Source organism: Acanthisitta chloris, unplaced genomic scaffold, assembly GCF_000695815.1.
Source record: "Acanthisitta chloris isolate BGI_N310 unplaced genomic scaffold, ASM69581v1 scaffold9177, whole genome shotgun sequence".
NCBI lineage: Eukaryota > Metazoa > Chordata > Aves > Passeriformes > Acanthisittidae > Acanthisitta > Acanthisitta chloris.
The window spans coordinates 12,830-33,776 of record NW_008683176.1 but is presented as its reverse complement, the minus strand read 5'-3'; the positions used below and the strand labels follow the sequence as shown (position 1 = coordinate 33,776).

The 20,947-nt window shown below is 41.5% G+C and overlaps 1 protein-coding gene across 1 annotated transcript in view; it reads right to left on the bottom strand.

Annotated features, from left to right (window-relative positions):
- Window positions 1-4,074: 4,074 nt before the first annotated feature.
- Window positions 4,075-20,947, bottom strand: part of TBC1D14 (TBC1 domain family, member 14) — a 25,934-nt gene continuing 9,061 nt past the window's right edge. Inside the window, exons 6-11 of the mRNA XM_009078819.1 lie at window positions 20,831-20,925; window positions 19,739-19,810; window positions 18,280-18,408; window positions 15,160-15,269; window positions 5,681-5,939; window positions 4,075-4,279 (exon numbers count right to left, since the gene is read on the bottom strand). Of these exons, the coding sequence (XP_009077067.1) occupies window positions 4,214-4,279; window positions 5,681-5,939; window positions 15,160-15,269; window positions 18,280-18,408; window positions 19,739-19,810; window positions 20,831-20,925 (731 nt within the window). The 3' untranslated portion in view covers window positions 4,075-4,213. The remainder of the gene's footprint in view (window positions 4,280-5,680; window positions 5,940-15,159; window positions 15,270-18,279; window positions 18,409-19,738; window positions 19,811-20,830; window positions 20,926-20,947) is intronic.

The following is a 20,947-nucleotide window of genomic DNA, read 5'->3' as shown; positions in this document are numbered from 1 at the left end:
ACACCTGTCTCTCAAACCGAGACAATTGTTTAACTTCACATGCTGCCTCTGGGACTCTCTTAGCACTGAGTTGCCATGAGCCACTGCTCCCCCAGGCTGCACCCTGAGGATGGAGATCAGAGATTTGCCTCCTGTAAATACAGGAAGACATTCCATCAGAAAGCAGTAAAGAAAACACTTCTCTTCAGACAGACTGGAATTACTATTGGGAAAACAGGTAAAGAAAAGTAAATGTAGTTTTGAACGGGTATGTGCAACTCCTGTAGCATATAAAGCTGTCAGTATCAAATCAGTACAGGCTTAGAGAGCAATTCGGATTTCACCTCCTAACTCAGCAATTCAAACAGGAGAATACTTCAGCAAAGGAAGTGAGATGTGCTTACAGGAGATACCAGAGCCATGGCAGCCAAGGCTCTGAGTGTGTTTGATACTGCCTTTTGTCTATCTTTTATTTGGTGCTTCAACCTCTTCAGCTAAGGAAGCAACAGGAAGCTTCTCCACTCGTAAGCTCTGAGATTATGCCTGTGTAAGAAATAAAACAATACTGCCTTGAGCACAACAATGCTTTGTGAATATGAAACTTGAAATAAGCCAAGATTTCTTCTTTTCAAACAAAGACAAGGTACTAAAGCATTTCTGAGTTCTGTACATGTTACAGAGATGTATCTACAGCTACTTTTTGTAATAAATGTATCAGCTCTCAGACCTAGTCCAGAGAAATGAATAGAAAATTGGACTGAACCATTACTATCAAATCCCCTAAATGTCTCATGTAATTTAACGGGTATTTTAACATGAAAACTTGGAAAGCATCAGCAAAGTCCTCTACCTGCAACATATAAACAGCCCAAAGTCCTCCTTTGGGACAGACAAAAGCTGCTAAAGAAGCCTGTGAGGAAACAGACAAGCACTTGAACTTCTGATCTCTGAATTACACTGGCAACAGGTGATCAAGGTAACTTTACAGGACTTTATTTAACAAAACCATATATTTACAGTTGAAAAAAGTTCCAGTTTGATACACATATCTAAACAAAACAAACGTGGTAACTACATGAACCCAATTTAAACGTGACACACGGGATGTATCAACAGGTCTCTGTATGTCATTCTGGTTTTTAAAACATTCAAAAATAAGCTGTTACAAGGTGCCTTTTTTCCTCCCTAAATGAAATAGTTTACTAAATGAAATAACATTAATGATTGACTGCGGATTGAAGTTGCAAAACTGCTTTATTATAAAGTGCAGGTTGTACAGAATCCCAAAGCTGGCTGAAGTTTTCTGGTTTCTCTAACTTGCTGCACATACAATGTACTGCAGCAGTTGCATTTGTCCTTAAACCCATGAAGAAAATAAAGTTTGTCTGATGGGGATATTTGCTCAATGAAAGAAAATCTCATGCATCTTGTTCCGGATACTCTCAAGCACCTGAACAACGAAATTGTCAATTTGTTTTTTTTTAACGTAATTCCCTGAATTTCTTAAGGAAGATTTCTGCAGTAGCTGATTAAGAGATTTGGTATGCTGCAAGAAACTTCAAAAGCCCAGTGGCAAGTAATTAATTCTACGTCCTTACTGCTCATCTCTGTTTTTTATCAAAATTCAAGCGTTACCTTCAAATCAAGTGACTGAAAAGTTGAAACAAGTCCACTTTTAGGCAGGTGATTTTTTTTTCACATGTATTTTGTTTGAAAACAAACTGTGCAAAGCTCCTTATTGCATTGCTGTTTCTTCATTAAAGAACATACCTTATATACACAGAGAAATCATTTAGAAAATATATACAACTTCTAAGAACAGAAAGATCAAATCACAAAACAAAAATAATTACATCTGCAAGTAACAAACAGTGCACAAGTGTTGCAGCAGGCCTTGTCCCCACAACTGTGCCCACTTCCACTTTACATTCAACATCTTGTTGAGGAGAGAAAGAGAACAGGCTGCTCATGGCTGCTGAGATACCAAGTAGCTAAAAAACGCATTTTAACCAGACGAACGAGCCACACTTGTAACTTGATTTCAAAGGAAATACAAATGTAGCTGCAATGAAGACTTAAATCACAAAGCCAGTTACAGTACCACCTAAAAACGAGGAAGAGGTTCTCTCTGTGTTGAATAAATGGTTTAAAAGTATAGTGCAAGTGTGTCGGATGTTAGGCCTCTCGTCTCCTTCATGGAAAGGCATATTTGTTGTAGTAATAGAAAAAGTAATATTTAAAAACACTTACTGACCTTCCTGCTTCCTATTGCACTTCAAAGCAATGTAGCATACACGTACCAGTCACTGAAGGACCAAAGCTGTACAAATTTGGGGAGAACTAACAAGTTTCCTATCAACACCTTAACATCTATTTTCAGTAAGTGATGGCCTAGAACAAGTCTTGTGGAGGAATTAAGATGACTGACAACAAACCACATCCATTACAGCAGGTACACAAAGTGGACAGGAAAAGAGGTCAATGAGGTATCAGACTTACAGGCTGCATTTGCATTACACACCTTCTGAAGTGATTATGAGTCCTCACTTACCCAGGAAACCTTGTTCTCATCTTCTTAATGTTACAGTCAAACTATCCTTCACAGAAACTATGTCTGTACTACAGGACAGCATTTTGATTATGTCCCACAGTCCTTTATATTATATGTTGAGTTGAGCAGTGTGTAACTATTCTTCTCATGGTTTTACTCAGACAATGCCAAAAGAATCAGCATAAACCAGACTGGGGAGCACAGGGAAACTGCTGACCACAGGGCTGGAGGGTTGAGTAACACCTGTTACAGTTCACACAAATATTGCTTCAGCTACATTTCCCTTTTCAATGGTCATCGTTATTATAAAATAGATTTTACACTATACACTATGCAATAAACATTCCTGTAAGTCAGAGGCACTCATGATTTACCCTGCAGCATTCATCTGAATGCAGAGGGATCTAAGGTGTGTAAGGGATCTATGTAGCTGCAGTTTGCTGCCTCTGTAACTTGCTCCCCTGTATCAGAGGCTGGATAAAACACTCGGCAATGACAGCTTGTACTCATACTGAAGGTGCTTGTCTGGCACATTCCCCCAAGAAACTTCTTTCACTTGTCACTATAGGATCAGCTCCACATAATGCTTTCCCACCAGTGCAGCAGCAGCAGCTTCAGGAGAGCCCACAGAACCTTTACTTTCCAGCAGCAAAGCTGCTGAACATAACTGCTCCCCTATACCCTCCTCAGTTCTGCCAGTGAGCAAAGCTGAGCTTAAAGGAACCAACAAAATCACTTTTAACCATTTCTCAGTTGATCTGCTCAGCCCACACCTTCATCAGCATGGCTGGAGAGATGGCACAGGAGTAAGTAGCTGATAGGCAAGAACACCCCAAAACAGCACTGCCCTGGGAAAGGGAGATGTGGAAACGTGTTTAGCAGTATGTGCCCCTGGCTTTACCCAGAGGAAAGGGAGTGCCACTGGGGAATGGTGTCAGCTCAATACCAGAAACCCCTCCGGTGAGCTTGGAATCTAGTCTGATTAATGGAACTTCCTCCATACACATCCAGATTGGAAACATAAATTTCCAAGGCATCTTGAAGAATAATTGGTTTTGCACTCCTAGTGTGACTTCTCTTCCACGCTTACTTTCTACTTAGCTTTTTCTCATTAAAGAAAGGAATGTAGTTCTATGCCTACATGATTTCTTTGGTAAATGGGACCCACAGACTATAAAACAAGAAGCATTTCTAAAGAAATGGTCCTTACATCACTTAGCTATAAATTCCAGCACCACTGATTTAAAATTCAGATCCAGCTACCATTACAGATAAGTCCTGCCTCAGAACAGAACAGGGGAATAGCTTTCAAAGCAACCAGCACTGCTGAATGTCCAAGCCTTTTAAAACACCAAAGGAAACAAATATTTTAAAACCCCCTTGATATTCACTGCCCTCAGACGTACAGAATGTGTTACGCTCTCCACAGCATATGCTCATACCACTGAAAGTTTAAGGCTAAGCCTAGGTTTAATTTATAAGGAGTTTATCCCCTGATTTCCTTCCTTCTTTCTTTTTTTTCCCTCCTCCTTCTCTTTTTTTCTTCTCTCCCTTTAAGGCTATCCTACTACTAAACAAGACTCTGAAATAACACTTTGATTTGCAGGCTCATACATGTCAAACAGTACTCAATACTTCTGCCACTTTGGCTCTTTTCCTGAGTCACAGGAGGCAAACTCGATGTTAACGTTTGAGTGAAGGACTTCCTTTTTCCATCTCCCGGTTATCCTTCTGCAGAGCCACCAGGATCTAGATATACCAAGGAATGAGAGAGAAGAAAAGTATTAGATTCTAAAAATTCCTCAATAACTCAGTGTCTGAAGAATTGCCAATTTAGTTATGTCTGAGCAATACTATTGTACCTGTTACATGTAATCAAATGTAGAGAACCTCTCTCCTGACAGAGACCTCTCCTGTCAATCCTTGTGACATGGACAGAAATGGATTTAACAAAGGTTGTAACTCAATCTCACCCCTGACACACACTTTTGAAGCCTGTTATTTGGGGTACTGGGCAGAACAGAACCTCTCTCTCTCCTTCCCTGCAGGCTGAGAATCTGTTTGGTATGTGACCCGCACACACACATGACATGTTTAAGGAAGGTGAGACAACTGAGTGAGGAACAAGACTGTTTCTTTCCTCAAGAACATTTTTCAGTCAGTCTCTACAAGTGACCTCCCAAAGCTGGATCTGTACTCATGACCGAGGCCAGAAGTCAAATGCAAACTAGTCTGGGAGGAGAGCTGTGTCAGGGTCCACTGTGCTGCTCTTAGGTGGCACTGCAGGTCGTGTTCCCTCTCACACAGCAGATGAGGCTCAGAAGGCTACAAGCTGCTCCTGCTAAGAAGAAGTTCTCACCTCAAACAGCAAGCTGGCAATCCCCAGCATCTACAGGCAGACTACTGCCCCAGGAAAGAACCATCACCCCCCATTTGCAGCTGAATTGACCCAACTACACCTTTCAGTATAACATCACCTTCCAGTTTCACTGCAAAAAAAAGAATAGGCTAATAGACAGAACTGCATCACAGCACAGCTCTCAAAGCAGGCTGTGATACTGCTCTGAACAAAGAAGGAAACAGAAAAAGGAGGTTTCCACATTCAGATGACAAACTTACATCTTTTTTTCTTTAAACTGGAATTTAGTTGAAATTACAGTGAAGAGACAATTTCTGAAATCATGCACTAAATTCCTATGAAAAAGTCAGAGATGCAATCACTTCTGTAGAACCTCAAATTAGGCAAAATAGAGATCCCCAAGAAGATTAAGATGAGGACTGTATGATAATGTGTCCTGACAAATTGTTGTCTTCTCTCAAAGAGTGAATGTCTGTTTCTAAACATGGAGTTCTAATGTTGCCAGCAGCCTTTGTAATTGATAAATTTCAGATGCTGTGTGACACTCTACTTCATCAATTTCACTCAACGTTTCAATTCTGAATGCTGACTGAGCTCTCCCTTTCCAGAGGAGTGTAAACTCAGGGAATCCACTCACCTCAACCTATGCTAAAAGCATGGAGTGAGCTACACAGTCCTACCTACCTGTAAAATCAAACACGAGCTTTGCTAAAAGATTCTCCCAGATGTTACCAAACACCATTTTCAAGAGTATGGTACAACCATCACTTCTCAATTAACACCCTCTTTACCTGAGCCCACTTTTTGTTTCTACTTTGCATCTGAATGGCAGCAATAGATGTGAAGAATTCTTCCGAAGGCAAGTCCTCTGGTAGCTTTGTTAAGAACTGGGCTATATGAATGAAGTCCATTTTGGTCAAAATATCTTCAAAAAGTTTTAATATTCCCAGCGCTGTACGGAATAAAAACTCTTCTCCATCGCGGCAGAACACGTCCCAGACACGACAGGCCAAGTCCAGTGGCAAAGATTTACTGTACAATGTGAATATCCTGGGAAACAGAACAACACTTTCAGAGTCAGTGGACAAGGAAAATGCCTTGGACACTCACAGAAGTGCAGAGACTGATCAGCACTATGTTTGAGGCTTCTCAAATACTTATGAATATTCCTATTTCTCTTTCAAAAGTACTTCTGTGAGCTGCAGCACAGCAATCCACAAACAGCATCAATTTGTACAACCATTAGGACATCCTGCTAACAGCCTGGGGCTCCCAGTTCAAGCTTCTTGGATCACACCAGAACAAACGATACACATGGTTTTACAATGGACTGGCACTGGTCACAGGTGTATCAAAGGCCTATTTAACCATCAGTTCAGAGTTGAGGATTGATTCAGTTTTAGCTGCAAAAACCACAAAAAAACCTTAAGACAAACTGCAAAGGGAATTTTGTGGATGTGTAAAATTAACTCTTGTGTTCCAGTCTTGATTGATTAGCAAAGAACTAACAGAATGAGTTCTTCAAGAATCACAGAATCATAGAATCAACCAGGTTGGAAAAGACTTCCAAGATCATAGAGTCCAACCCTACCATCGTTACTAGACCATGGCACTAAGTGCCACATCCAGTCTCATCCTGAAAACCTCCAGGGATGGTGAATCCACCACCTCCCTGGGCAGCACATTCCAATGCCTGAGCACTCTCTCTGTAAAAAAATCTCTTCCTAATATCCAACCTAAACCTCCCCTGGCAGAGCTTGAGTCTATGCCCTCTTGTCCTACCTTTGTGTTGTGTTAAGCTAATTCCATTCCATTCAGCTCAGTAAGTTCACGGTTAAACACAGTTATTAAAGTTATTAAATACATCTGAGGGGTGCGGGAACCACTCCTGCTCTGGCAACACAAGTTGCCTTTGCTGACCTCTGCACAACCATCTCTGCGAGCCTGCAGAGAACTCTCTCCCCGGCAGAGGACAGCACAGGCTCAGATTTACACTAAGCTAATTCCATTCCATTCAGCTCAGTAAGTTCACGGTTAAACACAGTTATTAAAGTTATTAAATACATCTGAGGGGTGCGGGAACCACTCCTGCTCTGGCAACACAAGTTGCCTTTGCTGACCTCTGCACAACCATCTCTGCGAGCCTGCAGAGAACTCTCTCCCCGGCAGAGGACAGCACAGGCTCAGATTTACACCAAGCCTGTGCTGAATCGAACGGGAGTTCTCCTGTGCTTAAAACTGTGCTCCCTCTCCTCCCATTTTTGTTTAGGAAAGTCGGATTTACCTTAAAAGAATAAAATGGAACAGGTACACACACATATATATAAATGTATAGAGTATGAATTAATGTATGTTTACAGCAAATTCTAATAACCAAAGTTTTTCTTCAGTATCTGCTTTTTACTACACAAGGTTATAGGAATGAGGTGTCATCAAGCATCTAGCTTGAACACACTACAGAAAAAAGGGAAAATATATTCATTTTAGAAGCATTAAGCCAAAAAGAACATTTACACCAATTCAGGTGCCAAGTAAACTGCAGATTTGTGATCCTCAGGATTTTACTTTTCCCTATTTTTACATCTCTTTGCAATGGTTTTAAAACAAGTGATAATAATTTCAATTCTGTTCTCCAAAAAGCTAAATTCAAATTATAAAAACAAACAGGAGGTGTAAGTCTGGGATGAAAATACCACTGTTGTTCATGCTTGTGTGTTACAGACACACACAAGTGTGTATGAACAGCACAGCACAAGCTCCTCCTCTGGGTTACTGACTCTGCACTGCAGACTCTGTGTACCCTTTCAACCTTTTAGTACAGTCTCACACCACACAAAAATGTCTTGCTACAGAACACCTACAGAATTCAGACTTTTGTCTACACACACACGCACAGGAAACAGCAACAGCTTTTCAATTTAAGAGAACCAGTGCAATAGGAAGCAATTCAACTGGGTCCCTTCCTGGTCACCAAGCAGCAGACAAACACCCAGCCAGAAATGAGCCCTGATTAAAGATAAGTAACAATGCCTATCTTTTTGACCTGTTTTTATTCACCAAAGCCATTATTGTCATGATTCAGACCTAACCTGAAGAGCCCATGTGTATTAAATCTGCAACTATGCAGAAAATTAACTGTCAGAAGAAAGTCAGAACTATTTATTAGAACACTTCTTTGGGATGAAAAGATTTACTTGCATCAAAAAAGCTGTCGCATCAAGTAAGGGATTTTCCATTGAGCTCTTCATAATTTGGAAGGAACTCCACAAGGCAATTAGCTTTCTTTAATACTTGCATGGAATTAATGCATTGAGCCCTAAAACCAGACTGGTCTCCCTAGAATACACAATGAAACATAGTAGGAATCACTGCTAAGAATGGATACAGCCATTTGCTCCCTTCAAACATTTCCCACTGACAGACATTTTTTATTAGACATCTGAGCTACTGGTCTGAAACCCAGCTGAAATTTATTGCAGTAATAAAGCAGCTGCTAGACGAAACCAGTTAGAGCAGCAGCTCTCAGCAGCACTGGCACACTCCTGGCACATGACCTGCTCTCACTGCACTGCAGGATGGTTTTTCTCTCTGCAGGTCTCTCCTGACTCTCAGTCTGTGGTGCAGAGCCCAGCTAACTCACAGAGAGATGTCCAGGGTCAGGGGAACACAGGTGCAGGCTACTACTGCCTCTCTGTTTGGAAGAGAGATAAAAAGAAGCAGCAGATGCTCCTGCTCCTCCCCAGCCCTGCTTATGATGACAGTGTACTTTGAGGTAGATGCACAAAGCCCTGACTGGTTTGCTGCTCACAGGGGAAGAGTACGACCATAATGTTAGCAAGAAAGCAAAGCACTGCTACCATGATAATCACAGGCTCTGTGCTTTCCTTCCTTTGTTCCTTCTTCCTCTCTCCCTTTCCTCTTTTCTTTTTTGTTTTTAATTGAAAAGTCTTCATAAGATACTGTTAGCTATGCCAGATTTTGGATTGACAACTCATGCACAGCACTACTGATGCAAATCAGATCTTAGGTATTGTACCACTACACATTCTTTTCCCACATTTTAATAGAAATTTTGAAATCACTGCTGTCTAAAACTACAAAGTATTTACTTTGTTCCTTATTAGGAGGGAAACAGAGCAACTTCTCAGCACTCAGCACACCCCACTGCATTGTAAAATGCATCAGTCTGAAACAAATACTCTGCGTTTCAAAGCAATTTCCAACCAGCAGAGCTCCCTAAAAGCTCTCCTTGCTCACCTGCAAGTACTACACAGCAGTGCAGTATTTGACTTGATTCCACCCCAACCTGCAGTAACATAGGGGTAAGTAAACTGGGCTGAAGACTGGGATCTTTTGGAGTCTGGTAACTCCAATTCAAAAAATCAGGATGTTCCCAGAAACCTTCAGAGTTACAGCCCATTTTTTCTTCACAAGGAGGCCTGTATTTAGAACATCATCTCGAGTGCCACTTTTTTGGGGGAGTAGAGAGTTCCTGGCATGACATGGACTATGCTTTTCTTAATGTGACAAGAGAGCAAACTGATAAATACTTCACTGAAGTGCCCACTAAAAATGGCCAGACAAAGTGTCCTGGGCCTTTATCAAAACAAGCAAATGGTGTCGATAGAAAGTTCATGTTCACGGAGCACAATCACAGTCCATGTAACACTAAAGAACCACTGATCAATCCATCAGCACAAACACAGCCCTTGGCTATAATTATTGCCAAAACCATTTTCCTGAGTAGGGATAAAGAGGTGTTTGTACAGCAGCAGCAGGCCATAAATAGACAGCATGTGTCCTTGGCAAATCTACACTCTGCTCTGCTCACAAGAGCCTGTGGAACATCAGCTGACAGAGCGAGAGGCCAGAACTGGGCTATTCAGACACTCTACTTCCCCTCTGTTGTTTGTGAACCTGACTGCACATTGCTCTTTACAACCCTTTCGCACTTGATCCCCTTCATCTTCTTCAAAAAAATGTCAAAACCTGTAGAGTTTTTGAATTCTGTGAGTTTTATCAGTTGGAGTGTGGGCTTAAAGCACATGGGTCCTTTTTAAAAGAGATGCCTTATTTGTGGCAGGTATCTGCTGCTAATCATGCAAACTGTGCCTTTTAATTAAATTATTCAGTCCTTGGAGTTTTCCCATCATGGAAGGCAGTGGCAGAACTAAACTGGCAAGGAGGCTCTGAATCCTCTACCAGCCCCAAGAAAACCCAGTGCAGCAGTGCATCACCTGCCCAGCTGGGCCCATCTACACACAGCATCTCTTCTCAGAATACATCCCTTCAAAAATGACTTAAGTGTACCAATCATACTGCCATTCCCTGCAGCACTGGTTACAGGAAGAAGCACAAAGGAGACTAGTTGATTCCACTGTAATTGCAGCAGGAGCAGGAGAGTTTCCCAGCAATTGGTCTGTGCAGTACTGGTTACTGGAGCCCTCCCAGAGCTGGCACCAGCTGAGATTTACTGCACACATGCCTGCACAGTAACCACACCAGAACAGCAGCAGGTGTCCCGCTGGAGCTCAGAACAAATGTTCATTTAAATAAATTAACATTGTTGGAGCAAGGCTGTTTTGTGGAGATTTTTACCTACAGAGACTGTACCACGTCCTCCCCTCACTTTAAACACACTGCAGCCCCACTCTTACTTTCCAGTGGTGATTTAGAAAATCTAAATCTGCTTCCTCCAGGATCAAATTATTTTGAAGCAGAAAGTATGTCTATGTATGCATATACACATATTCGTATACTTACACACAGACACATTGAAATCAGATGCCTAAGTTTTACATAAATACAACCTGCAGTAACAAAATTAAGGACAGAGTGACAAACTGTCTAGCTCAAGACAAGTGTGTGAAAGGATTGGGCAGGTCTACCTTGACTAGCCTACATTCCTCTGCAAGGTCACAGTTTCGTGACACTCTAGGGATGGGCAGGAACACAGCAAATTTTCCTTGGAATGAAAATAAACAGCTTGAATATGGATACGGTCAGCAAGAAATACTAAGGGTTGTCAGACCACCAATACAAAGACATCGAGAAGTGCCATCCATGGTCACTCCTGGCTGAAGTTTCTTAAGTCCTCTTAACACCTCCCACAGAAGGGACAAAAGGGAGACCTGATGTGCCCCACACACTCACACTTCAACACTTCAGTTCTTTGCTCACAAAGCCAGTAATTTTTTCTTTTTTTTTTTACTCTATATATGTGCTGGGAGAACAACTGATCACATAAATATTTACTCGAGAAAATACAATAAAGAGGAGTCTGTCAAAGCAAAATTGTTGGGGGTAATGTAAACCTTCAACCTTTTGTCAGAACACCTTTTTTCCCTAAATCTCTAAGGTCTGGTGCTGTTCCTCAGGGTTTCTTCTTTACAACATTAAGCTCAAAGTTAGACAACAGGATGATATTGACATGCCTGCACCATGAAGATGCTTGATTTTAGTCTCTCCTACATAAAAAACCTCCTTTATTTATGACAGCAGCATATCAAACTTGCAATCCATAGAATCACAGAATACCCTGAGTTGGCAGGGACCCACAGGGATCGTCAAGTCCAACTCTTGGCCCTGCACAGGACATCCCTGAGAATCACACCCTGTGCCTGAGAGCATTGGCCAAATGCTTCTGGAACTGCCATGCTGGGGGCTATGGCCACTGCCCTGGGGAGCTGTTCCAGTGTCCAGCCACTCTCTGAGTGAAGAACCTTTTCCTAATACACAACCTAAACCTCCCATGACACAGCTTCATGCCATTCCCTTGGGTCCTGTCACTGGTTCCCAAAGAGAAGAGATCTGTGCCCTGCCCTTCTACTTCCCCTTGTTAGGAAGCTATAGAAAGCTATAAGGTCTCCCCTCAGCCTCTTCTCTGGGCTGAACAAGCCAAATGACCTCAGCCACTCCTCATATGGCTTCCCCTCTAGACCCTTCACCATCTTTGCTGCCATCCTTTGGACACTCTCTAATAAGCGTTATATCCTTCCCTTCACCACCTTTGCTGCCATCCTTTGGACACTCTCTAATAAGCATTATATCCTTCCTATATTGTGGTGGCCAAAACTGCACACAATATTCAAGGTAAGGCTGCACCAGTGCAGAGTAGAGCAGGACAATCACCTCCTTCAACCAACTGGCAGTGCCTAATGCCCCCCAGGACACAGTTGGGTCTCTCCTGGCTGTCAGGGCACACTGCTGACTCGTATTCTACTTCCCACAGCCCTGCTCTCCAGCATCTCTTTCCCCAGTCTGTAGGTACATCCAGGGTCACCCTGTCCCAGCAGCAGGGACACTGGCACTTCCCCTTGTTAAACTTCACACAGCTGGTGATTGCCCAGCTGTCTAATGTGTCCAGGTGTCTCCGCAGCATCTCTCTGTCTTTGACCTCTTCCCAATTTAGTGTCATCAGCAAACTTAGTATCCCTCTGAGTCCTGCATCCAAGTCATTTATGAAGATGTTGAAGAGCACTGGGCCTAGAACAGAGCCCTGCAGAACCCACCAGTGACTGGTGCCAGCCTGACCTAATCCCATTCACCAAAACCCTTTGCCTAGACCCATGAGCCACTTGCTCACTCACCACATGATGTGTTTATCAAGCTGTGGGCTGGACATTTTGTGAGATTCTCAGACACAGAATCAAAAGCTTTACTAATGTCTAAAAATATTACATCTACTACGTATGCAATCTTGTCATAAAAGGAAATTTTGTGAAGCAGCCTGTGCTGGCTGTGACCAATGACTGCACTGTCCTTCAGGTGTTTTTCAATACCTCCCAGAATAATCTCCATAATTTTACCAGTCACTGTAGTGAGACTGACAGACCTGTAGTTTTGCTCTTTGCCTTTGCTGAAAACTGGGACAGCATTAGCCAGCTTCCAGTGAACTGGGACCTCTCCAGAACCCAGAATAATCTCCATAATTTTACCAGTCACTGTAGTGAGACTGACAGACCTGTAGTTTTGCTCTTTGCCTTTGCTGAAAACTGGGACAGCATCCAGAATAATCTCCATAATTTTACCAGTCACTGTAGTGAGACTGACAGACCTGTAGTTTTGCTCTTTGCCTTTGCTGAAAACTGGGACAGCATTAGCCAGCTTCCAGTGAACTGGGACCTCTCCAGAAGCCTCACAATCAGCCAGCTTCCTTCAGGTGTTTTTCAATACCTCCCAGAATAATCTCCATAATTTTACCAGTCACTGTAGTGAGACTGACAGACCTGTAGTTTTGCTCTTTGCCTTTGCTGAAAACTGGGACAGCATTAGCCAGCTTCCAGTGAACTGGGACCTCTCCAGAAGCCTCACAATGACATCAGCCAGCTCTTTGAGTATTCTTGGATGAATCCCATCAAGCCCCACAGACCATCTGGCTGGAATAGCAAATCCCACACAAGTTCAGGGTAGGGAATTTATCATTCTCACAGCCATGGTCCTCCAGCTCAGGGCTCTGGGACTCACAAACCCCATCAACACTGTTGAAGACCAAAGCAAAGAAAGCATTAAACATCTCTGCTCTCTCAATGCCCCTGTGTGTGAGGTGACCATCCCCACCAAATAACAGGCCAATGTTATTTCTGCACTGCCTTTTGCTATTGACATTATAATCCATTAAAATAGGATAACCTGGTGATTTGAGTCCAGTTATTATCCCACATGTTTACAGTCATCTTATTATGGTATCTCTTTGATTCAGTTCCTTCCTCCACACACAAGCTTTTCACAACATCGTCTGAGGCAATACAATTTCAACATCTTTCCTCTTATCGCTGAACATACCAGACTCTGCTCTCTTCCTTTCCTTCCATCCTATCCTAGTGTTTTTGCCATGCTCTGTGCATAGATCTGGTTCAGATTAATATTCTCAGCCTTCAGTCACAAAACCCTTCAGATGGGCTGAGCCTATTCATTACACACCCCCTCATTCTGCTACTCATGGTGCATTGAAATTTAATCCCAGTGTAAAAGCCAAGTCACACAAAGCCCATGTTACACTCCCCTCTGTGCAAGAGGCATATAGTCAAGCAAAGGCAGCAAGAGGCCTGTAATGGATGAACAAGGACCTCCTGACAAGACTCAAATATAAAAAGGAAGTGTGAAAGAGGCTGAAGGAGGAGCAGACAACCCTGGAGAAATGCAGAGACATTGTTTGAGTATGCAGAGAGAGGGCTAGGAAATCCCAAGTCCACCTGAAGCTGAATCTGGAAATGGATGTTAAGGACAAGAAGGGCTTTCCCTGCAGGAGCAAGAAGAAAGACTCAGGAAAGCACAAGCCCACTGCTGAACAGGGCAAGGATCCTGGTGACAAAGCCTATGCAGAAGGTTGTGGTACTCACTGCCTTCATCTCAGTCTTTACTCAGACTTGCCTTCAGGAATCCCAGGTCCTCCAAACCAGTGGAAAAGCCCAGTGCAAGGAAACCCTACCCCTGCTGAGTATCCCATGAGGATCATGCTAGGGAATACTTAAACAAACTGAGCATATACAAGTATGTGGGGAAACTGTCTGCTGCCATTGTAAGGCCACTCTCAATTCTCTTTGAAAGATCCCAGTGATCAGGGGAGGTTCCTGAGGACTTGAAGAAAACAAATGCCACTCCTATCTTCAATTCAGGGAATTATAAGCTTCACCTTCATCCTCAGGGAAGTAATGGAAGAGAGGAAAAAAAGATAATTTCAAAACATATGATGGGCAAAAAGGTGATTGAGAGAAGTCAGTATGGATTTATGAAAGCAAAATAATGCCTGACCAAACCTGATAGCCTTCTCCAATGAGATGACTGGCTTGGTGGACGAGAGAAGGGCAATGGAGGTTGCATACCTCAGTGTTAGCAAGCTTTTTAACACTGTATCCCATAAAATCCTTTTTGATGAACTAATGAAGTATGGACTAGGTAAATGGAAAGTGAATGGACTGAAAACTGACTGAAGGTGCCAAGCTCAGAAGGTTGTCATTAGTGGCATGAAGTACAGCTGATCTCAGAAGATCAATCTAATATGGACTAAATATGGATAAACACTGCTATACAGTTGCATTTCCAAACAGCTTCCAACTTGACACAAGTACAATATTAAAGGTTAGGCAAATGTTAAACCTCACAGAAGCATGTGGGAATGATTTGGACTGACAACTCAAGTACTGAACGAAAAATAAAGCCTTTATCTTAACAGAACATTAAACCAGGTAGGAGCACTCCAGTTTCTGCCAGGCATACTGGCATGGAGCTATCAGTATGCACATTAGAAATTATACTTTCAAAGTCTTACCAATCAATTAGATAGATGTCTGGAGTTAAGTTATTTTTTTTGAAGTGAGCAAATAACTTTGGCAGATTTTCTTCAAAGAATACCTCAAACGCAGCAAAGTAAGTCAACATCTGGGAAAATACAACAGGGAAAAAAAAGGGAGTTAGCTGTGTTATTAATAGGCTTAAATGTATTCTCTGTTGTTGGATTAATGCTCTTCAAAAATAGGATCAGATGAATTACATGATACTATAAAGAGCTAAACATTTACATAAAGAGCAGCATCTGCAAGCACTAAGAGTTTAAGATCCACTCTCTATACTGTTCTCATACTAAACAGTATAACAATTGGTTTGGGTCTTGGCCAGCTTCCCTTGGAAAGAAAAATACCAGCAGGAGAGAAGTTATTTGCCAATTTTTCAAAATAATTATAACAGAATGGTGTTTTATGCTTGTGGCAGTAATTTAATATTACACTGAACACAATCCAAGACCCAATGGAACACACTGAAATATGAAGCTAAAATAATGTTAATACTCCACAGCGACAGTGAAGAGTCCAGTAGACTCCAGTCACAAGTCATAATCTAATACCAGAGTTTCTCTTATATCATACATTTTAAAATTAAACAGGCATTTCTATGGCAAAGAGAATGAGATGAAGTTCACACAGAAGAGCCAAATACTGCGACAAAATTGCTTAATCTCTGTCTGACATCTTAACCCCCAAACTGCACTGCTTGTAGCACACAGATTTTTATGCTAGTTTAAAATTCAACTATTTAGTCAAATTCAATAATAAAGGGCATAGAAAAAACCAAATCTCCCAATTCAACTAAGAGTTAAAACCAAAAGATTATATAGGAGTCATCCTTAAAACTATAGGGAGAAAAGTTAAGCAAAGCCCTTGAATGATTCCGTAATTTTAATTACAATATGCCAATAAAAGCAATAAAGAAAGGCTGTGATTTCTTCAAAGCACTGAGTTGTAACAGCATCCTTCTCCACAAAACACCATGAGAGTAAAGAGAAAAGAGGATCCTTTTGGAGACTTTTGTCTGAAATTCTTCTAAAGAATGACAGGTTTGTTTCCCAGGGTTTATGTCCTTACAGAAATTCTTCCCCTGATTGAACTGACAGATGGTGGGCTACCTTCATTAGCAATGGCAAACAGAAAACTGAGCCTGCTAGTCAGTGTGAGTATAAGGCTTTAAGTCAATCAGAGATGGGTGTGTGCTACAGAAATAACCAGAGTTACGTAAAATCTCTGAACCATCAGTTACTGAGAAACAGCTTCATGTCAATCATGACACCAGGAATCCGTTCAGAGAACTGTACAGCTGAGACACCTTCCCAGCGTGGAGTTTTAAAAGCATGGAATCCAAGCACCCTTGAGATCTGTGAGTATAAAGAGGGAAGCAGGTAACACACCAGGAGTTCTACCCTCACATGATCTGCTAACACACTGACACCACTGCAGTGTGCCACAAGGACTTCAGTGACAGGATCCTACACACAACTGCTCCAATCACATCTACTGACAGCAGTGCAGGCAGCAGTACAGGCATTTATCTTCATCAAATTAACACTCAACAAGACATTTACTTAGTGGCAATTAAAAATATAATACAGTTCAATAAAATGAGCCAACAGAAGTCAAGATAAATCTTTATAAATTACTATTATTGACACAATTACCTTATGCTAGTTGTATTTTTTTAATTAATTATACAACAAATCAGCATTTGCATAAACTGTAAAACTTACACAGCAGATCAGTGTATTAACCACAGGAAGACAAAACTGTCACTACTCTGAAATATTAGGTACAGCATTTTCCTTCAATGTTAAATCGTGGCTTTGTAATTTCATGGTGTGTTAATATTATTTCATGTATCACCATCTCTGCCCTTCTGTCAGCACACATTTATCATGGAGCCTCTGTCTAGCCAGAAGAATGGAACTAAGCAGCACTATCCAAGAGGATACCAAACCCACCTGTCTCAGCTAAAAAAATATGCATCTTATTCTAGCCAATTGAATTCCCAAACCATCTTCACAAGAACCATATTTACACAGTGAATGCATAAGCATGTCCTCTTTTCCCAAGTACTGTCATGGAGATGGCTGATACTGCTACTAGCAATGCTCTCTGTGCTGTGCTACATCTCCCCATGAGATGAGTTCATAGTGGTCTACACAAAGCACTGATTAACACGGCCCTCTTCCCTCTAGTTCTCCCCCTCCACTCCTGAAAAAAATCAAAGAGCATTTACAACTGATGAGATTCAGGGGCTGCAAGAGGGAATTACACACTGCTTTTCCAGCAGGAAATAGTGATGGGATCTCTGGTGTCCTACTGTTAAAGTAACCAAACTGACTGTTGTTGATATCATCCATTCCCTTGCTCTACTTCTCTCATTTGAACTCTTGAGAAGCAAATCCTATTTTCATAGTGTTAAAAGGTGAGAAAGAAATAAACAATGTCATATATTTTACACCAAAAATACCTTTAAAGTAAATTTAAAAAACAACATTTCAGATGTGGTGTCTTATTTAGCTATAGGACACCAGTAGCCCAGGGTTAACATGTTAAAATTCCATGCTAACATGGAATTTTAGAGACTCTGGAGAGAATCAGGCAATCATCTCCCACTGAAAACTGGAGGGGTCTGTCCCTCTGAAAAGGAGCCTGGGGGACTCAAACACAGCTACTGCTACAGTAAGGAATGGGAAATTGGTTCTCCCTGCAACAGTCTGTTTTTAGCAACCTATTAGCCTACAATAAAAAGCATCTTCAAGACACTTCTAATATTGAAATGTTTTCAGCTTTCAACTACAGGGCTCAATTTGAAAACCACCTACAGTAGTGTTCTCATAACTATTCTCTGAGCATCATAAAATAGCTGCTCAACAATTTTGTTCACCTGCCTGTTCAGAAAGGTTAATGCGATGATCTTTGGCTTGGCTGGACTGTTTTGAGGGACCCTACATGAGTGTGTTGGGGTTTGTTTCGTTTATGGAGGCTGCTGCTGCTGCTTTAAAATAGTTTTATTTTCCAAGCTACTGAGCTCATCAATTTTCCTTTTGTTTAAACTTTCTATCCACAACATGTCAATTCCAGTTTTCCTGCATACTCACAAGGCCATGGTCCACGCGGAAAAACGCCATCTGACAGGGTTTGTTTAAAAGGTTAGAAAAAGCAATGAAGGCATCTGCAGTATCCAAGTTCAAGATCAGCACTGCTGCTATGAATGACATGCCCTGTACCTGAAGAAAGGAGAAGTGTTACCATTCAGCAGTACCTATTCTTCCAAAAACACTGTCTCATTTTGTCCTTGTAATCACTAGTGTTTAAGGCACTCACCAAGCTGCTGAATTTGGACAAACATTGACAAAAGCAGCACTTTGTAACCCACATGACCCTTGGTATTACATGTTCAGAGCATGGCAGCCAACAATCTCTGTGTGCCTCCTTACAAAGGCTCCAAGTAAAACTCCTAAGACAGGCTGGGATGACAGCACTGCCAAATATATAGAATAAAGATGTTTTTTGAAGAATAAGGTGTTTCTAAGTAATCCCTCTTTTCCTAGAGAGGGGTCAGCTGTATCCTTTTATGTAGGAAGTTGGACTTGGACCCTAGAGACAAAACCTGTCCTTTTCTTTTTCAATTACCAGCAGTTACAGACAACTGCAGTGACTCATTTGACAAGCAGCACCATTTTAAGATTAAGCTCTTGTTTCATTTACCATAAACTCATGGCATTGTTCCCTTTTCCTACCAAGCCTGTTATGGAATCCAGGCAGAGCTCACTCAGAGGGTGCAGTGCTGCCACTGCAGAAGGCACATGGACCAAGGTGTGACACCTTGGTCACTGCAAACCTGAGGAACAAGCTCCTTCTTAACACAACAGGCTGTTGCTGTGCCAAATGAAGCACAACAGCTGATCTGCCCTTTGTCTAGTTTCCTGGCAGTCATGTTCAGCTGCTCTTGCCAAGCATTACCTGCTACCTACAGAACAGGAACATCCCCTTTCTGCATTTGCCTTGCCTAAAACAACTGTCCCCAAATAAAGAATAAGCTTCTATATATAACCCTGCTCTGGGAAAAAGAGACTAAATGTAGTATCTGAAATCCACTCAGTTCTCTCAATCACTACTTCACATACTCTGAGGGAGCTCACACAGCCTCAATGGGCATTGCTTTAGAGACTGGTCCAGAAGCTCACAGTGCTCAGGCACAGAAATCCATAACAAGAGTAAAACTACTCAAGGGAAGAGTATCGTAAGACTGATATGGACAACAATATGTATTTCAAAGGATCAATTTAACTACATCATCTCTTTTGATCCCAATTCTCAAAGTAGGTACTTTTGAGTACAAATATGTACTTCTGAGTTTTCCAATTACTTAACTGGTTAAAAAGCTTCAATCTAGCAACAAAACTGTTACACACTTCTCAAGCATGTATGGAATAGAAGAAAGCGCACACAGACCCCACATGCTCCACAAAATCATTTCACAGTGGTCTATACAACCCTCTCCCTCTAGTTCTCCATCCCCAGCCTTAAAAAAAAGAAGTAAAATTCTTCACTTACATAGCCTACATCAGGTCTGTAACAAGTATAGGCTCCTAAAATACTGTGCAACGTGTCATGGTAAGGACCACCCTACAATTAAAAACAAGACAATACATCTGATTATACAACAAACACCTTAAAACCCTTCAGTGCTACAGATGGTCTCTATTACTACTGACAAAGGACACATTCCTTCCCAATGCAGCTTTGAACACCCCAAGTACTCCAAATAATTTTGACTTTAAAAGCATGAAACAGCTCTCCAAACCCCATGTATGATAAATACACACAGCTCATCCAATACATCAATACATTTTAAGTACTTGTACAAGAGGAATGCAAGTCTAAGACTCCTTATAGCTCAGCAGCACTTTGACAATAGTGCCAAGAAAGCAGAACAATAGTGCAAACCACTAAATTGTCTCTGAGACTGGAGGCAGAATTCAGCCATGGAGAAAACAGCCAAAACAGCAATATGCCATAACACACAGAGAGCATATCAAAAATGATGTGTACAACTGAAAAGAATTTCATGCTGTTGACTATTAACTGCTGCCATATCTTGCACTGAGCACCATAACTGAATCAGAATTTCCAAAGAGAAAAATTTTTCACTCAGAAACGTTGCTTTGTCACAATTTACGCCTTTTACAGAGCTGCTGAAATTTGTGCATAGAAGGACAAAATCTGGTTACAATGAGTCATTAAAGCACACCAAAACCAAGTTAAATTGGTCTTGCAACAAACCAAAAAAAGGCCAACAAATCTTGTTTGCTTGAGCTGTGTGTATCTGCAACCCAGCAGTGTTGATTCACTGACTTGGGAACACTCACCTGCATCCCTTCATCAGACAGAAACCAGCATGAACTACGTCAGATGAATCACCATCATTACCCACGAGACTGGGTTTTTGCATCTTCCAAATGCATAGCACAGTATCTCAAGGTTACTCCTTTCTAGATTATTTATAGCTTTCCAAAATTTTTTAGGAACTTTATCCTCTCAAGATGCTCACTCCTTCAGACTCAAGGGGCTGTTTCAACCAAGGGACAGGCAAGATTATGTAAACTTAATTTCCCCGAGAAGTCAAGACAAGTTAACATTGCTTACTTGCTGGAATATACAGAGACTAGGAAACGTTCTGGAGATATCCAGTTTTATTAACTCCAAGCTTGCTTCTCTGTCAGCTGCAGAAAATCCAGCATCTACAAAAGCCAAAGTTACTGC